Source organism: Manacus vitellinus, unplaced genomic scaffold (genome assembly GCF_001715985.3).
Source record: "Manacus vitellinus isolate BGI_N305 unplaced genomic scaffold, ASM171598v3 scaffold_6_pilon, whole genome shotgun sequence".
Lineage (NCBI taxonomy): Eukaryota > Metazoa > Chordata > Aves > Passeriformes > Pipridae > Manacus > Manacus vitellinus.
The window spans coordinates 1,399,268-1,418,810 of NW_021940750.1; the positions used below are offsets into that span (position 1 = coordinate 1,399,268).

General features: G+C 41.7%; 1 protein-coding gene across 2 annotated transcripts; it reads left to right on the forward strand.

Annotated features, from left to right (window-relative positions):
* The first annotated feature begins 582 nt into the window (after positions 1-582).
* On the forward strand, positions 583-15,588 carry ACCS (1-aminocyclopropane-1-carboxylate synthase homolog (inactive)). 2 transcript variants are annotated; one of them, XM_018083022.2, is made up of 15 exons: positions 583-1,243; positions 2,374-2,987; positions 4,488-4,547; positions 7,205-7,275; positions 7,822-7,891; positions 9,026-9,092; positions 9,545-9,642; positions 10,218-10,295; positions 11,316-11,416; positions 12,119-12,208; positions 13,200-13,245; positions 13,394-13,535; positions 14,126-14,268; positions 14,646-14,799; positions 15,007-15,588. In XM_018083022.2, exons 1-15 carry the CDS (start codon positions 607-609, stop codon positions 15,303-15,305), a joined length of 2,670 nt encoding a protein of 889 aa, XP_017938511.1. In that variant the 5' UTR covers positions 583-606; the 3' UTR covers positions 15,306-15,588. The 2 variants fall into 2 exon arrangements, with proteins under 2 accessions (XP_017938511.1, XP_017938512.1); XM_018083023.2 differs by having other exon boundaries at positions 9,548-9,642.
* Positions 15,589-19,543: the final 3,955 nt, after the last annotated feature.

Sequence of the window (19,543 nt, forward strand, 5' to 3'; positions counted from 1 at the left end):
CCGGCCTCGGCGGGTGCTGGGTGACACGGGCGGGCCGCTGCCGGGCCGTGGCCTGGCAGCGCGGGCGGGGCGGGCCGGGGCGGGCCGGGGCGGGGCGGCCGTGGCGCGCTGTTGGCTCGGCACGGCCGGCACGGGGGTGCGGCACGGCCCGGCACGGCCCGGCACAGGCACGGTGCTGCCTTCCGCCGGGCGGCCGGGAGCAGGGAGAAAGGGGGGAGAGAGGCAGGGAAGAAAGGAAGGAGGCAGGGACGTAGGGACCCCACGGCGCCGCTCGGCCCGGCCCGACCCCGGTCGAGAAGCGACAAGATGCCTGGCACGGATAAGTTATCCCGGAATAAGGCTTTGCACGCATGTTTTGCGTCACCCCGGATGTGAAACATGCCGCCCGGCTCCCCGCATAGCTCGCTCCGCCTGGGCTTCCAGGGATGGTGAGCCGAGCCGTGTCGAACCGAGCCGTGCCAAGCCGTGCCCGCGTCCCTGCAGCCCGGTAGGGCTGGGGAGGCCGGGCCCCCCGGCGACCTCGAGGGTCGAAGTGCGAGAGCCCCTCCCGGCGGGGCAGGGGCAGGGCGCAGGCCCGGGCGAGCGGCGGGCGGGCCCCCGGCAGCGATGGATTTTCGGGGGAAGAAGTACGAGCGCGGCAGTAACTGGTCGGACCCCGAGGTGGTGGAGCTGCTGCAGCTCTGGGCCGATGAGTCGGTGCAGATAGAGTTGGAGAGCTGCTTGCGCAACCAGCACGTCTTCAACCGCATCGCCGAGGTGCTGCGGGAGAAGGGCATCCACCGGACGGGCGACCAGTGCCGGGAGAAGATCAAGAAGATGAAGCTGGAGTACCGGCGGATCAAGGACAATAGCAAGGCCCCGCGGGGCGGGCGGACGTGGAAGTTCTACGAGGTGATGGACCGGGTGCTGACCAGCCGACCAGCCCTGGCCTATGGGTCCCTGAGCAGCAGCATGATGGCTCAGCAGGTGTTGCAGGGCAGCATGGTGGAGAGCTACCACCACCAATTCACCTCCTCGGCCCTGCCCTTTGGACACTCCCAGCACCCTGAACTGATGGAAATCAAATGTGAGGAGGTGAACTCTGATGACCACAGCTTGACCCCAGAGCCCCCACAAGCCATGTCTTACCAGCAGGGCTCCCCTGAAGAACAGGAGATGGAGAGAGCCTTCTTGGAGAGGGCCCAAAACGACTCTCCCATCTCCAGGGTGGAGATTCCCATTGAAACCAATGTTTCACCTTCAGGTAGGGATAGCCTTTTAAATTCCAGCATAAGGTTTCTGCCCATTTTCCCAGAAAGAGAGATTTTTTTCCTGGTGCAGAGGTAGACACCTTGTTGTCACACTGACGTTCGGATCCTTGTTTTTCCACATCCCAAAAAGCTTTAAAGTAGAAGGCTGGTATCTGCATTCATAGTCTTCTGACCGTTCCTAAAATGTATCTTGCTGCAGGTAAATAAAGTCTAGAATTACTGAGCTAGGCTAAATACTCTGTATGAAATCCAAAGGGCTGGAATGTCAGCCATAAGCTGGGCTAGGCGTTTGTGCTGGATTTCTGCATATAGTGCTGACAGTGCTTACCTTACTGAAAAAAAAACCCAATTGCATGCTTTTTGGTATAATTTGAACATAACCAGGGCTGTCTGCAGTCCTCATGCTGAATTGTATCAGGAGACCCTCTTCTGCCATGGTTGCGTTATAAACCTGCAGGTGAAACTTCCCTTGCGTTCTTCTAAAATGTATTCCAGATCTAATATTTTAGGATATTCAACAATGAAGAGTACTTGGGAATAAATTGTCTGGCTTTCTAAGCTATTTAGTGGGACTTGTAAAGAAGTCATGGGCAGAAACAGCATATTTGTTTATAGGAGATTAGACTCGTGCACTGACAGTAGAGTTGGCCACTGCTTAGCTGTCAGGAAGGGTACAGTCTGGAAATCCTGGGGATTTCAAACCAGTCTAGAACAGGCTGATGGAAGAGCATGACATGTTGGAGAAGAAGAGGGATGATAACCAGTGTGAGATTAATGTCTGAGATCAGCAAGAAATGCTATGTCCTCTTCACTGTGGTGATTGCATAGTTAGTCCAGTGGAGGCAACTGGTGATCGATCATTCAGGTTAATACGGAGGCCGAGTATGGGGCTGGAGCTGGCACCATAGTGGTATGCCCAATGCGTGCTGTTAAAAAACAAACTTCAAAAAAATTTGCAAACCTCAAGATGTACCTGACAGGTTTTACTTTGTTTTTTTTCTGTAAACCCTGTAGTAGATCAAAAGGCATTCCAAGGACGGGCAGGGAAAGGCAGCAAAGCATGTCCGTACCACTTTGTTTGCTGCGCATTTACTTTTTCTTCCTTGCTTTTATGTATTCACAGGTTTCAGTGAGCCCAACATGGCAAACTCATCACGGATCCAGAATGTTGTTCCCAGGCCTGGCTTCTCTGCCTTGCATCGACTGAGAAAAAAGCGGAAAGGCCAGCGTATGAGGGACCCGCTTGATGATCTCTTGTTGAAGACTCTGACATCTCAGCGGGCCATGGAAGAGCGCTTTTTGCAGATGGAGGAACGCCGATTTCAGCGAGATTTGGATGTGGAGGAGCGTCGAATGCAACTGGAGCAGCGACGGTTTGAACTGGAGCGGGAGCATGAGTTTCGCATGTTCAATGTCTTTGCTCAAATGCTCAGCATCCTAAAGCAGAGCCATAGCAGCTCCTCCTCCTCTGTTGCCATGCCTCGGAGCTTGGACTTCAGCCAGGCATTGTCCGAAATGGAGGGAATGGGAGGAGGAGGGGGCAATCTGCAAGAGATGAGGTTTCGTCCACTTACCAAGAGGAGGGTTGACATGCATGGCTTCTGTAACCCCAATGGCTTCCAGAGAAGCCCCTATCTCTCTGCTCGTGGCAACTTTGCCAACATGTTTCAGGGCTCCACTGAGGAAGGGTACAAAGCTTATCATGCTGACAAATATGATGAAGACAAGAACCCCAATGTGAGTGAAAAGCTCAAAGTGTTTTCCTGGCTTTATAGCTAGGAAAAAAAACACTTTCTTAGAGGTTTGCTGACAGATATGCCAGAAGTGTGGGGGTTTTGATGTTTCTAATATAAGGCGGATCAAACTGTTTGTTTGAGGAAAAGAAATTAGAAATAGTTTTGCAGATCATCTAGATATCAAAGATGAATGCTGTGTTCAGCTCAGGTTTGCACACTCTGATTTCTCTATTGGGGTAATAATACCAGTAGAAGACCTTAAAAGATGTAAGAAATCTATAGGAACAGAGCTCATGTTCCTCTTTGCACTTCATCACCTCTATTACCCAATGAACACCATCTCTGATTATCTAATTATATCTGATTATTGCATGTGATGGGTGCAGGAGATACAACTGCTGAGTAGTAGACTTTTTTTTTAATTACTTTTAATAACACTCGGCACTTTTTCTACCTGCTTATGCTTAGCTGTTCAGTTTTAAGTAGCTCATCATAGCCCTCTTGTGGCACAAAGGCTGTATGTTAATACTTCATGGCAAATTATTGCTGAGTAACAAGTATAGTAAATATAGATAATGATTTATATGTGGATTACTTTAAAATAGATCCTTCATTCAGATACTGAACTGCTTGAAACTTTAAAAATATTTTATTATTAGTCCTGACTTAGTCACCCTGTGTTGGGAGGTGAAAACTAGATTTTTAAGCTAGAAAAACGTGGGCAAGTTTTTGTTACAAGGTGTTTTATGAGGCACAAGCTGCCACTTCTACCAACTGCTGTCTATGTAGAAAGCAGCTTTTTAAACAAATACTTGAAGTTGGACTTGTACTTTAATAACATTAGAAGCATACAGTTACTTAGATTTTCTTTCACATTTTTAAAATTTATTCACCCAACCTCTTTCAATAATGAAAATGTGCTAGTAGATTTGAACTCTTCAGGAGCTAATGCCATGCTATATATGGCCAAATCGTACATGGAACTGTAGGACCATCTCTCCAGAGGGGAAAATTCAGTGTTATAACCACTTTTCATGACTACATGTTTATGTGGTTTCTAAGCAAATCAGTGGTGTGGAATGGTAAGGTCTGATACACAAATGCTTTTAGGTAAAGAAACGTGTCCAAAACATTGTTTAAAACAGCTGCAGAAGGGTAAACTCCATTTTTTTTTCAAAGTTGTTTTAGGGTTTCTTTTTTTAGTTACATATACCAGTAAGTGAATTCAAGATTAAGTTAAACGTATTTTGTAAAGAAGTATAAACCATTAGTGCATATTCATTTACAGACTGTTTATTAGCTCAGAAGCTGAGTACTTGGGATATATATGGAAACACACATACATAGATGCGTGTCTCGAGTTATATATGGTGAAGTTTATGTGAACTGTGTTTTGATTTTTCCTTGGTAAGCTTTTTGGAAGAAATTTAGTGAAGTGATAGCTAAGGTGATGTACGCAGATTTTATGTGTCTATAAACAATACACTGTTTGTCTTTCTAGGGTATAATAAACTTTGGCACCAGTGAGAATAAACTCTGCTTTGACCTGATGTCTAAGCGGGTAAGTTCTATTCCAAAAAGAAACACTGAATTTACTCTGTAGTTCCTCCTCAATGCTTGCACTTTCCTAGAGTTACTGCTGTTGCTCAGGCTTCTCTGGTAGAGTTTTTCATTGTGAATTTCCTATTTGTTGGAAGTCACTTTTGAATCCATTATGTTATTTTTCCAGGAGGATAAAAACATGAGTGTTTTTCTCTTCCTCTTTATGATGGGTTTCCCTTTGGGGATGTACTTGGTTCAGAAAATGAAACGAAAATAAGATTTATTTTATTTTCCTCTGCTGACAGTTGATGATTTAATACAGGTGCTTTGAAATTAGTTTTGAACTCTATTTAATTTCAAGGATCTTCACATCTGTCCATTATGAGGTCACACAATTTGGATAAATGGTTCTGAACTCACCTGAAATGTGCAAGGGTGGCAGCAGTGAAATCCCTCAAAATCAGACTGGGTCAGCTACTACCTGCTCACTTTGTTCAGTTCCACCAGGCAGAGGAATGAAACACGCAGCACAACTGAAAAAGCAGAAAAAGCCAAAACGAAGGAATTGTAGAGGAATGTTTCTAGATTTCCATTAAAATCACTGCCCAGGTGGCAGCCTTCGAGGTGGGCAGGTGGTACTTTCTCTTGCCAGTAGTTGTCTGTGGGGTGGGAAGGTGACTCAGGGTTGGACGCTCAGTCTCTACATTTTGAAGTTCATGGTTGCTCCCATTCCACCAGTTCCCACCTTCAAAATGTTCCTTGTTTTATTTCTGCCTGCCACTCCATTGACTCGGGGGGGGGATGCTACCCCACCACTCCGCCTTCCAGCTAAAAGAACAGGTAAGGCGGAGCTGCTGCCTGAACGAAAATGGTGCCTTCTAGGTTGCATAGGTGGTACCTTCCTTCCTTCACTGTCCTTTCCCCTTTAAACTAACACCAAGCCTGCAGTAAGTAGTGCAGAGCCAGACAGTAGTCAGCTACATCCTAATTAGCCTTTCTATGAAAATGAGTTGAGACTTCAGCTATAGTGTTCAAGCTTGTGGCAACAAGTTGAACAAAGATACTGTTGCCAGCTTCTCAGTCATCGCAGCCTGGCGTTACAGTATGGATTCACTGAATGCAGCACCAGCTGGGATTGTAGGCAAATAATTTTTTGCTGTTTGGGACAATAAATACTTAACTTTGCCACTGAATAATGTATCTGATTTCTGTCTTCAACTTCTGACCCTTAAATTAGAGAATATTTTGTGGTGTGTGAGATCTCAGATGGTCTTCCTTTCAGTTAGCCCATCTGGTTTCCTTAGCCCTTAACATGTTTTTTTTAGGAGTTCTCCTCTTATTATTGCATAGTCATTTTTCACCAAGTCTGCTGATACGTTTTGTGTAGCATTCTCTAGATAAGTTTAAGAGAGAGATCTGAGGCACAGTTCTGTGCTGTGTCGGCTCCAAGAACATCTACAGCTCAATAAAGGAACTTTAATCCTACAATATCAGATTGTAATTCTGCATGGGATAAGGACAATGCCTTTAAACTCCAGAGCTTAGCACCAGATATTAGAACACCTATACAAAATGTTGTGGTTTTGTTATCATGTGTGAAATTTTCACACTGCATGTTGAATTTTCCTCCACCCTTGCACTATCACCTACTTGAGTCCCCCCCCCCCCGCCTTTACTTTTTTTAATATTAACTCATAGATTTGGTTGCTGTTAAATATTTGGAAGGTACATTGTACAGGATACTTGTTTATTCCCTTTTTGTTTATCTAAAATGTCCTATTCTCTTTATCTGTATCAATGCTTTGCTTTCCTTTGCAACTTCACAGAACTGGATTATGTGAAACCCTGATATTTATAACCTCGAAAATATTTAGGTAAAAGCAGTGTACATACTTTATCTAAATATAAACATTAAAAAGGACTCCACAGTTCAGGTGAATCTGTCTTTGAGAGCAAAATGAACTCCTCATAAGGAAAAAACTACCTGCCCAGGGGAAGAATTATCAAGAAGATAATTTCATTTTTCTTCTGTCTTTTGAAAGCTCACATTATACTTCAACACTTACCAAAACTGATCAGAATTATAGAACTGAAGGAGCTGCAGTAACTTGGAACTGAAACATTAATGAAAGCTATTCATTAAAAAGAAATTAATGAAGAATTAACATATCGAAAGTTTATTGAATAAAATATGTATCTGACTGTGATTCAAATTTCTTTCTAACTCCTTCTAACAGTCTAGACATGAACTTTTACAACTGGGACTTGTCTTTCGAGTTGAAAGCTGTTGTCCTCAGAGCTTGGGCAAAACACTCTTGGGATTTCTTCATTTGCTGCGAAAGTCTTCTGCAGGCATCTCTGTTATGGGCATCATGTGTGTTGCCTGTCCTGTATCCTTTTTTGTAGATCTCTGTGCAGTGAAGTTTTGGCTGCAACAACTTAGCGGAAGCCCATACTTTATATAACCTGAAGTTATCACTGATCGGTTTGCTGGTCCTTTGTTCTCCTACATCCATTAATTTTGATGGTCACTGGCTTTCCCAATCCAGTTTTACAACTGTTGAAGTTGCACGGGTGTGTGTCTATGCAGGTGTGTGCCTGTACGTGGATCCCATCTATCTGCATGTTTCCCTTAGCAGTGAATGTGCTTTTAATGGTTCTTCTCATTGCTTCCAGCTGACGCAGACTGATATGGATCTCATGGAACCTTCACTGCTTCAGTATCCTGACTGGAAGGGACATCTGTTGTAAGTCTTTTCTGTAATGCTTCTCTTTTTGACTACTTGTTTAATAAGCAGAATGGATGAAGACAAAGCACTTATGCTACATTCGCTAGTTAAAACTTTTCTAGGTCATATAATCATCTTTTTCTTTGCAAAACTGTAAATTAGCTGTCCTACCAGCTAATCCAATCAAAAGCTCTTTTATGGAGAGAAAGTGCAAGTTTTCTAAATAAAACACAGTTTTAAAAGCACTGCATACATTAACAAATTGGGTAACTCCAGGCAGTTCTTTGAAATGTAGTGAATGCTTGGGGACAGTAATCCTTCTCTTCTGTGCATGATTAAAGCTCATGAGAAATACCGGCACCATTGTTGACATTATCAACATTATCCGTGACCTCTGCTCTGTGTAAAAATCCTGTCCGTTGCATGGGTCTATCCTGTTTTTTAGCCATTTCCATCACACTTTACTATGCCCTGACTTTATTTTCCTAAGATGTGAACCTATCTTGGAAGCCCAGCCTCTTGGAGAATAAGCTGAATCAATATTTGCTTTTGTGTGTTTTTCAGTTTACGTGAGGAAGTGGCTCGATTTTTGACCTATTACTGCAAGGCCCCTGCACCTCTTAAAGCAGAGAATGTAAGTAACCCAGTGTTCATTGCTGTATATTCTAATGTATTGCCATTTGTTGGTAATCAGTTTCAACTTCTGTTTTTTTAAACAAATGATTTGGTAAGAATGCAGCCTTTTATCATGTAAATGAGAGTGATTCTTCATTTCAGTAGCTTTTGATGCACACTTTCATTTCAGTAGCTTTTGATGCACACTTCAGCCAAAACATTTCAGGTCTACTGTATATTTGCCTCATGCTTTTCTTTTGTGTGCCAGTGTCTCCTGCCAGCACTCTCAGTGGGGCTTTATGTTTTCATCTCTTTATTCAGCTCAGGGTCCTACTATGCCTGTATTCCTCACTCAAAGAGTGCCCATTGTTTCAGTTGAGTTTATTTTCATCCCATTCTGCTCTTATACCTCAAGACAAAGATTTGTAATTGAACCAAGAGTTAGTTTTAGCCTGTAAAATAGACCTTTTCAAACTTCATGGCGTTGTTGTAAGGAAGGGATCAAGACCTGAGTCTCTGCAGAACTTGCTGACTTGGGAGAGATACAGGTACCTGTAGGGATCAGGGACTCCCTACAGCATTCAGGGCAACAGGAACTGGTGCAGCCACTGCTTTTCTGGCTGCAGTGATTCGGCAGAATCCCATTCTTCTCGTAAACTGAAGTTACTACTGGTCAGTTTGCCGATCACTGCCTCTCCAAGGCACCTGATTCTTCCTGCTACTTGGAATGAAACTCATGGTACCTGTGAGCTTTTGTCTTCTGGAAGCAGGAGTCAAACCTGCTCGTGTACGAGACCTATTTCCACTTTTGCACAAATTTGTTAGGAGGTCAGAGCTGTTATTACCACAAGGAGACGATATCACATATTAGCTGTTGAGAAGTAGTTTGCCTTCATAGCAGTTCAGAACTGCTCCCCAGTTTTTCCCTATTCTTTTTCTAAATTGCTTGTTAGAATCAATAATGGCATCAGAACAAAGTGTCTCTGAAGCAAAAAACAGGATTAAAGTTATTTCTGGTAGAAGTGGGATTTCAGCAAAAAAATTCTACTAGACAACTGGGGAGAAAATTTATTTCAGTGATATTGTCAGGAATTATTATAGCGTTGTCTTTCTATGTACAGATTTATCACTATCTTCTCTCTTTCTTTTCTAGGTGATTGTTTTAAATGGTTGTGGCTCTTTATTTTCTGCATTAGCTACAGTCCTTTGTGATCCAGGGGGTAAGTGGATGTTTGGAACATGTTTTTGGTTTGGTTTGGGTTTTTGCTGGGAAATAAAATACTGTGTTACTTCGTTTAAATATTGTTTGACAGAAGTGAAGTAGTGGAATTGCCATTTGCCTTCTTCAAAGTTCTTGTTTCCTGCAAGATTGTGCTGTGAAATTCTTCATCTTCATGGTCTGCAGATGTCATGCACTTACACTTGATGTCTGCCCTGTCTGCCTTCACTATGTTTTAGTTTGCTAGACTAAACATGGGCTATACTCATGTTTACCTGGGTTCTTGCAGAAGATTAAAGAATTAATGTAAAAATAAAGTGAAGGCAAAGGCAGTAACACTGCAGTGGTTCCAGAGGGCTCAGTTGTAAAAAAGCTTTCATGTTTAGCTGAAGCACAGTAGGAGAGAGAAGGATTATGACCTGTTGATAACCATTTTTGTTTTCTCTTTTCCAGAAGCTGTTCTGATTGCTACTCCCTTTTATGGTGGTATTACCCAGAGTATCTTCCTCTATGGTAATGTCAAGCTGGTGTATGTCTGTTTAGACAGTAAGGTAAGATCTGAGGAATACCAGCTTCTGTAGTGAAATTGGTACTGGGAAGTGATGAACTTTGGGAACCTCTGGAAGCCGTTCTCAGAACAAGGATACATTGCAACCAGTGGACATTTTCCCAGTTTATTACTAGGAAACTGGGCACATAATTTGCAAGAAAGTAATTTGAGACTGCAAATCTGGATTCCAGTTGTGTCCTTTTCTTGTATCTCACTCCCAATAACAGCCCTTGAAAGGAAAAAAATGACCATTTTGAACCTTGGAGAGAGAAGTGTGTCTGTCCTACTAAAGATGGTCCCAGGTTGGAAGAGCAGATGGAGATCTTGCATTGTTTTAGTTATTCAAAGATAACCAGAGAATTCTGTTTGTGGCCAGCCTATGATGGCCATTTCTTTGATTCTATTTATTTATTCATTATCTCTGTAGTATAAAAGGATAAGAAGATGGTTGCTAGGTCATTATTGTTGGTTTTTTTTTCTTTCAGGAAAGATTTTTCAAGGGATTGGCTGAGGGCAATAACTTTTGAATAACTATTGAAATAACTTGGCCTTTTTTATCTCTTTTATGTCTTTCAGATTACTGGAACAAACACTCGGCCTTTTCAGCTCACAGTGGAAAAACTGGAAAAAGCTTTGCAGGATGCCCAGGCAGAGGTGAGTTTAACTGAGGTTCACATTACTACCTCAGTCTACAATATGTTGGAGACATGATGTCCCAGAGATGGCCTAAAGATCAAAGCACTTTCAAAACCTATCACCTGGCTTTCTGTTTGTCCTTGTAGACCTCCTGAGATTAGGTTGCTTGCAAACTCGGGGGCAGTCTTAGGGGGACTCCCTCAGTGTCATGTCTGTCCAATTTTGGTCACAGCAGAAAGGATAAACTAGGAGTACCAGACCATTCACAAAGCACTGGAACCCATTCATATCACTAAAAAAAAAATAAAGTACTTGGGCTTGCACTAAAATTTGGGACTACCCAGGGTTTCACCTTCAAGGCAGGCCAGCTGAGTTACCCCAAAACTGACTGCTCTGTACAGCCACAGCAGTGCAAATGAATCCACTAAGAAGGCTGAGAGTCTTTGCAGAAGAGAGAGAGGTACAAATCTAGACAACAAAATGCAGATGAATATTGCTTTTCTGAAGAGTGAATCTCTAAGTTTTGACATTGTCGTAAGTCCCATAAATGTTTAGCTGCATCTTTGGATCATTACTGGCTCTGACATCTCCAGCCAAGTGTGCTCTAAATGAGTAACTTTGCATCCACATAACTCAAATTCTCATCTTTCTTGCCACATTCGTGGGCAATCTTCAGTAATTTATTACTTCGCAATTACTGATACAGCTCAGAGAAAGTGCTCCCGTGCTGAGAACGTGTGAGAGCATCTTTCTTGTTAATTGGTTGACCAGATGGCAGTGATTGTAGCAACTCCCTCTTTTAAAAATCAGAGATTCATTCTATAATATTTTCCTCAGTTCACTTCGCAAGTGATATAATTATTTTAAAAAATCTTGATTTGTGGCTAAAAGTTTTCTCATACAAATCTAACCTTTGAGGTGAAAAATTATGGTGGAAGCTTAAGGGGAATCTTGTGTCAAGCTCACTGCTCAAGTAGAGGGACTGAAAATTTATCCCATAATGGGGACTCTTAATACTGTGTTATTTGTACTCTGCAGGGTGTCACTGTAAGGGCCTTAATTCTTCTGAATCCCCAAAATCCCCTTGGGGACATCTACTCCTTGTCAGAGCTACGGGATTACCTGGAATTTGCAAAAAGGTATGTCAGTTTGGAAGGCTGAGGCATACTGAGTCAGATAGAGCTTCCAGAACCTGGTGTGCTGCTTGATGTCCCTGAATTGCTGTGAATATCTCTCAAGTCAGGCAAACTGTCTATTCTTCACACACAGTAATGGACTTAAGACAGGAGAGGGGAGCACTGGGAACATGGACCATGCAGTCATCTGGGGTGGTAAAGCAACTTGCATCAAGGAATGCAAGTTTTATTTTTCAGTAATCCTAGCAAACACTGTAGTACTGTACTTCCCTGGTAGAAAGCTGAGTTCTTTTCTTTTTGGTTTCTCTGTATCTGTTAAGACAAAGGAGTATAGGAATATGGGTTCCCAGCTTCATCATGGATCGTAATACTTTCTGAGATTCTGAATCCGTCAGATGCTGAGTGGATGATAATACAACTTTTTCTAGATGGATAGTACATACAGGAATTAATTTTCACTAGTGCGTTGAAAATTATTGGATTTTTGTCTTGTTATATGGTTGCAGTGGGTGACAGTTAAGTGGATATACCTCAAATCACTTCAATGTACATATAATAGACCTGAATTAAGAAAAACTGCTTTACTTTGCAAAATTTGGCATCCCCTCTTCCTTATTTAAAGCAAGTATTTGCAGGCCTGAATTTATCCCTGCTTCTAAATGTGAAGCAGCCTTCTTTAGTAATCTCCATTTTGTCCTTTTGCAGACATGAATTGCATGTGATAGTAGATGAGATCTACATGCTGTCAGTTTTTGATGAATCAGCCACGTTTCACAGTGTCCTAAGCATGGACAGGTAAAATCAGCTCCTACTTCCCTGGCCATCTTCCAGTGACAGTTCAACATGATGCCTTGCTGAGAACTTGTGACTGGAAGTTAAGTCATGAGCAAGCAAATTCTGAATCCGTCTTACACTGATTTCTTTCTTTTTTTTTTCTTTTTTTTGTAATTTCTGAATGGCAAATGCATTTTGTGTGCAATCTAGCAAGTAAAAAATGACAGCTTTCTGTTGTGGTACACTTTTCAAGGTGTGCTTCAATATTTGGTTGTGACAGTCCCCAAAACTAGAAACAGATGTTTCATTTGTTGAAGATGCTGAGACTTTTCTTCCTACCTAAACACCTCTTTACCACATTTCTGTTGATGCCTGGAAAAACTTTCTTTTGCTGTTTACTTCCTTTTTTTTAATAGAGTAGTCACAGATCACAGTCTGGTATTACAGACTTGATAAAGGCTTTTATTAAGTATTTTTTAATGAGATGAAAAACTTTTCAAATCTTTTTAAAATATGGTGGGAGGGGTTGTTGTGGAGGTGGGCTTTTTGTTTGTTTGTTTGTTAAATTTCTAGTCTTTACCAGTGGTGCTATATTTCTTTTTGTGCACAGCTGCAAGGAAATAAAATATTCTTTGTTAGGTGTTAGCACAGTGTTGCTAGGATTGATCTAAAAGAAAATGACTTTTGATTCTTGGAATATGCATTGGCACAGGCCTGATTTCTAGCATTATATGTACAAGCTTCATATGTTCAGGAAATCTGTGTATAAAATGTAGCACTGATATGCATCTGTATATCTGAAATATTTAAAAATTCTGTCTAAAACTACTTTCAGGGAGTTCCTAGCTTCTAAAGTTATTTGCATTTGAATTTTCCCTACTTGACTAATGTTCCTGGTGCACTATCTATCACTGTGTAATGCTGCCTCTCTGTTTCTGCAATGCTGCACTGGTGATCCAAAAGCTTCAGCACCTATGACACTAACTGCCCATCTACATCCTTCTACATACAGATTGCCTGATCCACAGCGGACTCATGTGATGTGGGGAATAACCAAGGTGAGTGCTGGTTGCTATTGTGCTGTGGCTTTGTGGCTGGTGGGGTTGGTCTGGGGTCCTCAGGTTCTCATGCTGAAAAGAGCAAGGTAGTAGTAATAGGACCCCAGCCTTCCTGTTTAATAAAGTAGTCTCTCTGCATCTTCTCCAGGATTTTGCTGTTTCTGGGATTCGTTTTGGTACTTTATATACAGAGAACCAAGACGTTGCTAACGCAGTGGCTTCTTTGTGTTATTTCCATGGGGTTTGTGGACCTATCCAGCACAAGGTTGCGCAGCTGCTTAAAGACAGAGGTGAGTCAGTAGCTCCATGTAAAATCCTCTGCCATTCTGTGTGTCTTGGTACCCGAAGGATCCCCTCCCCTCACTTTCTTAAGTAGTCTCCTGTTTGTACAGCTTAACTGACAGTCTTCTGTTACCCTGAAACTGCCCATGCAACACAAGGCTGCCAGCTCTACATAAAAGGATCATTTCTGCAGAGCTTCTGATCAGCAGAATTAGAGGAGCAACTTGGAAGAAGTGTGGTAGCTATTTGTACAGAAATAGCCAGTGTTGTGTCGAACCACACCTTGTGGGACAAGGGAAATGGAAGTTGATTTCTAACTCCACCCAGGATGGAATGCTAACAGTCTACAACAACTGAGAGCTATGAATGTAGGGAAACTTCCTTAGGAAGGTCAAGAAGATACTCTTCTGCACAGACATGAAACTGCTAAGTAGTTCTTGCCTGTCTTTTTGCTATTTGAGTAAACAGAAAACAAAAGAAGGAGGTGAAGGGAAAAAGAGGTGAAATGGAAAAAGACACGGAGTGTTTTGGAAACTTGAACAGATCAGAATACTTTCTCAGTTTGCAATTCTTTTCTTTATCTTCTCCTTCTGGTCAGACTGGATCAACCAGGTGTACCTGAGGGCCAACCATGCCCGCCTAAAAGCTGCCCATACGTATGTGACAGATGAGCTGAAGACACTTGGGGTTCCTTTTCTCAACCGCAATGCAGGCTTCTTTGTCTGGATTGATTTCCGAAAGGTTGGTAGTCTTAGAAAATGAGGCTTCTCCTGGGATGAGGGCAGGTACATAGTGCAACTGTGTCTGGGGGAAAGGTTAATATTGTGATAAGCATTTTGTTTTAATGAATCTGTTGTCTAATGAGGGAAGGACTGTCAGGTGTTTCAGTCTGTTCTTTTCCTTTCGTCTATCTGTGAACTTCCATCCTTGCAGGAATCTTACTACTCTCAAGCTACTTTCCTCCCCATTTCTTCCTTTATATCACAACTGCTGTACTTCAGAGGTAAAAGGTGTCTCCCTTGGCCTTTGCAGACCTCATGGGAATCACAAATTCATGAGGATCTCAGTGATCTAGTCTATATGTTACTAACATCTGGCCCTTCTGATGACTCTTCTAGTACCTTAAGACAGGCACATTTGAGGAGGAGTTGCTACTCTGGAAGCGTTTTCTGGATAATAAGGTCCTCCTGTCCTGCGGAAAAGCCTTTGAATGCAGTGAACCTGGATGGTTCCGCATCATCTTTGCTGACAAGACCCACCGACTACAGTTAGGCAAGTAATATTTTCTTCTCTTTTTTCTCTCATCAGAATTTCTGTGGCACTGTTCCCTTCTCTCCTTAATCCTAAGCCTATTACTATCCTCTTGTCTTCTCTGTTTGTCTTTCCTTTCTCCATCCTCCTTCTCTGGATCTGATGGATCTGGGGGCACTTGTGGCTCAAATTAATCTACTAGTGTTTCTCCTCCTTATACCACTGCAGGTATGCAACGGATACGCAAGGTTTTGGAAGAGCGGGAGCAGGAGATACTGGCAGAGGAGAAGGAGCAGCCCTGTCAGTCAGATCAGGATGGCAAAGCAGATAGCACAGATGAAGTCATTTTTGTATCCCGCCACCAGGAGCCTACCTGCGCCAGCAACTCCAACCTTGGTGACCTCATTGGCCTCCTGCAGCAACAGATGCGTTCTTCTGACTGGCTACAGAAAAATACAGCCGAGCAGTTTGCACAGGAAAAACCAGAGATCTATGATGTGTTCAGCAAACTGGTGGGGAAGCAGTAGCGGTCCGTGTTTCTTCAGGGCTGTTCCTGAGCAGTGACTGACCCTGGGCCCCTTACAGCTCAGGAGTGACTCCCAGCAAATAATATATTTTCTGTATAGCAAGAAAATTACTTTGTAAACCCCCTTCTCTTCCCTCTGTTTGAGATCTCTAATTTGTACTATATAGGTGTATTCCTTGGATTGGGGTGAGGGTAGGGAATGGGGAGGTCTTGTTTGTCTGCTGCTCCCTGTCCTGCAGCATCATTGTATTTTGTATTTCATTTCTAATGAATATGCTCTTAACTCTCTTATAAGGTTCTGTGGCGTTATTTTTTATTCTTCTTACTTTACACTTTCCAAGAAGACAGAGACTTGAGTAAAGTTTCCTGTGTAAAGTTTCCCTTTTCCTAAATGATGATCAGATGTGTCTATTTTGGGGACAAAAGATGACTGCTGTCTCGAAGAGGTGTTTTGGGAAGAGAGAACCTGATGTCAGCCCGAACTTAGCCCCAGTTAAGGGTAAATAAGCATGTGTATGGATTCATCTGCATGAGTGAGGCTGTTTGAGCCATGGTCATCTAGACTGAGCTCTGTAAAGCTTTCTTTTTCAGTTTAAACCAGATCTAACCTCAGATCAGACAGTATCCAACACCCTCGGTTGGTAAAATGCCCATTTTTATTCTACTTTTTTATATTCATGTAAATAAACAGCATCCGTTGGTCTCTTGATAGAATGTCCACAAAAGAGCTGTGAACAGAGAGGCAGTTGAATGTTCTTTCTACAACCTTCGTATTCCTGGAAGTCCATCCTGTCTGGTTAACCGTGAAGTATATTGGCAGGACAGTGCAGAGAATGCTAGGTGTTCCTACAAGTACACCTGCTTCTGTCACCTACCACAGATTTTCAAGGTGGCACATTCCACCATTATCAGGATAATTAAGGCAATTTTTCATCTATGTATGTCAATTTGCAGGGTAATTTTTTGACTAAACAGTATTCTTCCACCTCCGCTCCTTCCTTTCCCATTTTAAGATACTTTTCTGTATGCTGGTGATAGAGTATTTCAGTTGGAAAGCTTCTTTCACAGATACAAAACTCTTTAATTTCTGGTACTGTAAAACTTGAGGTATCTTAAAGAAATTGAAGCTGTTTCTTCTGCATACAAATTAGTCCAGAGTTGAAGGAAATTGCCCGTGAAGATGGAATGGAAGTGCACCTTTCCCCTCCTGTAATTTGTTCTAATAGCAACCAAGTTTCATCTTGGTGGCATTATAGAATCTGTTTATATAATGAGCTAGAGAGATGAAAGATAAAATTCTGGCTAAATTCTGTGCTGTCAAAACAGTTGAAATTTGCTGATCACAAATGAAGAACCATCTTCTACTCTTCTGGTCAAGCTCCAATATGAAAAAAATCCTCGGTCCCATGAAGTCTTGCATCTTGCTTAGATTTGTAACTCATTCAGAAGAAGGTTGTTATTGAGAATTAACAGGAAATTCAGATTAGTCTCTGTTTCAATCTTTAAGAAAACCATTTTATAGTTACTTTGTGAGGTGGGATGTCAGGGAATGCTGGCTCACAGTTGTACCCTTATTGTTCTGTTAGTTTTCTTCTTGGACATCATAGGTTTTGGCAGATGGGCAAGAGCGACAAAAGCATATGTCTGCATTATAAACCAAATTACCCAGGCATAGGTAGCAAATAATTAATGCGATCGCACTTTAATGTATGGTGATGGTGGAGAATTTTCTGGATAGTAAAAAGTCTGAGCGGTGGCTGAAGATGATGCTGCACGTGGCTGCTGTTAGCAGTAACCGACTCCTCCCTCAGAAGCCAGCAATGAGGCAGGGTGATTGTTAAGACCAGTATCAGGGATAGTTATCAGCATCATATTTGCTTACTAGTTTGGCATTTGTCCATGTACAATATTTTAAAGGACATACTTTGTTGTAATTTACTTTCCATTTCATCTTAGGTGTTCACAAAGTAAGCTATAGTAGAAGACAAGTCTCCTTAATGGAATGGAGGGTGAGATGAACAGCCAAAATACAAATGGACTTCCTGATTTACCCCCTCATATTTAGTACCCCAAGGAGGATCTAAGCAACAAAAATTTAGGGAGCAAGCTGTTTGAAATCAAGAACCAGATAAGACAGTATAGGCATTAGTTGAAGTGGTATTTCAGGGAATTCCTACAACAAACTCAACCTCTTAATGACTCCTAATTTTCCTTTGTTGTTCTGGTCACTCTTATGATTGGAGTATGTGAATATACAATAGTAACAATTAATATAATATTTTTCACACATATATGTTTACTGCTCAGAAAGTGGATTTTTTTGTAGTGTCTTTGTGTGGATGCAGCTGATAAAGCACACCTCTGTAGGAAAGAGGGTGTAATATGCTTTCAAAATCCTCACAGCTAATATAGTATGGCCCACAGTCACTTCCATCTGAGCTTGCTGGAACTCAAAATAATAGAATACACAAACACACACTTTGTTGCATGGAGTATTTTCCATGTTTTGTTCAGTTTTTTTCAACTGAGGAGTTCTCTGCTAAGGAATTTTAGCTTGGTCACAGAAACCAAAAAATTAACTGGAAATGAGGCAAGAGAGAAATGTGGTGTCATGAGTATGCTGTTGAAATAAGCAATTTTTTTTCGGCTGTACAAACCCCATAAATTTTGCAAATGGCCTTTACTGGTTGACAAGAATTGGTAAACATGTAGAAAGTCCTGTGCATATGTATATAGAAGCTAAATCAACTCTTATTTGCTCTGAGTACCCTGAGAGAAAAAACACAAACTCTGCCTGTACAAACTGTTTGTTCCTTCTGCTGCCTCCATGTTAGATGTTCTCTCTGCTTGCTGTATACCATAATTCTCATTAATGGCGTTTTTTTTTTCTTCCTGTGTGTCAAATTTTTACAGGAAAAAAAATAGAGAAATGATTAAGGACTCTCCCATCCTACCCCTGCCCCTGCATTTCTTTTGACCAGTTTGTCAAGCAATAGGCAAAAGGAGCAGCATCTCAAATGAATCCAGTCAGATTTATATTTTTAAAAATTGCCGCGTTTCATCTAAAATAAGAAACACCACCAAGATTGATATACCAGTGTGAGCTTGTGCTCATTATAATCAAACAAGATGATAAAATCTGCTTTGCATACAACTTTTGTGCTCCAGTTATCATCTATTTGACCACAGAAAGGATCCTAGATAGTTTAATGGTCCTTGCCATGTTCCAATAACACTCTCTGTCTCTCTCTCTGTCTACCTCCTCCACACCCCCACCCCATTCTCTCTCTCTACTCCAGAGAAATGTTCAGCATTTTTAGGTTAGAAGTGGGAATTTCCTGTGCAGCACTGCTCTCAGTCACAGAAACTTCCCTAACACACATTTCAGGCATAGACTTGACATTTTCATGCTTGTGGGAGGGGAAAATCTCTGGATTTCCAAATTATTAACCTGTGTTACATTGTAGTTAAGCAGACAACATAAGTGAGGCCCATTCTAAATAAGTATTTAAGAAGGATCATGCATTCCTAAAGAAAGAATCTGTGAAGCTGAGTTTTCCCTTACGGAAATTGAATAGATCCTAAGCAAAATATCTGTAAGGGAAAATATTCACTAATAACAACCTGAACTAAAGAAGGGTAGCTGCTAAAATATACTATATGATAGATTTTGTTGGTATTTTGTGTGTGTGTGGGAGGGGGTGGGTTTGTTTGTTTGTTTGTTTTTTGTGGGTTTTTGTTCATTTGGTTTTGGTTTTTTGTTGTTGTTTTGGGGTTTTGTTGTTTTGTTTGGTTTTTGTTTGTTGTTTGGTTTGGTGTTGGGTTTTTTTTCTTTTTTTCTTTTTCTTTTTTTTTTTTTAAATAAATGTTAATATCTTAACTGTGTCTTTCTGTCTTGGAACATCTAACAGATTGTACAGTTGAGCTGACTGCTGTGTGCTCCTCCCATCCCCATAGCGACCCAGTTTCTTAAAACCTGCCTGGGAGTCAAATTATCATTTATATTGACAATTTCTCTGCAGTCTTCCTCCAGTTACTTGCTTACAAAATCCCTCTGTAGCTCTCATCCTGTTGGTAGAGTGGTGTTTTCATTTAATCAGAGAGATAGTGGCACACAAGGGCTGGATAAAAAAAACTCTCATGGATTAAGCTACGTGAGTCACACCCCTGAAAATTTCTGCATCTGAAGTATTAAGCATGCAAAAGGATAAGGGCAAGATATATAGACAAAAAGATATG

Coding starts and splice junctions, on each gene's coding strand:
- ACCS (XM_018083022.2), top strand. CDS start 607: ATGGATTTTCGGGGGAAGAAGTACGAGCGCGGCAGTAACTGGTCGGAC. Junction 4,548..7,204: donor TTGACCTGATGTCTAAGCGG/GTAAGTTCTATT, acceptor CATTGCTTCCAG/CTGACGCAGACTGATATGGA. Junction 14,800..15,006: donor GACCCACCGACTACAGTTAG/GCAAGTAATATT, acceptor ATACCACTGCAG/GTATGCAACGGATACGCAAG.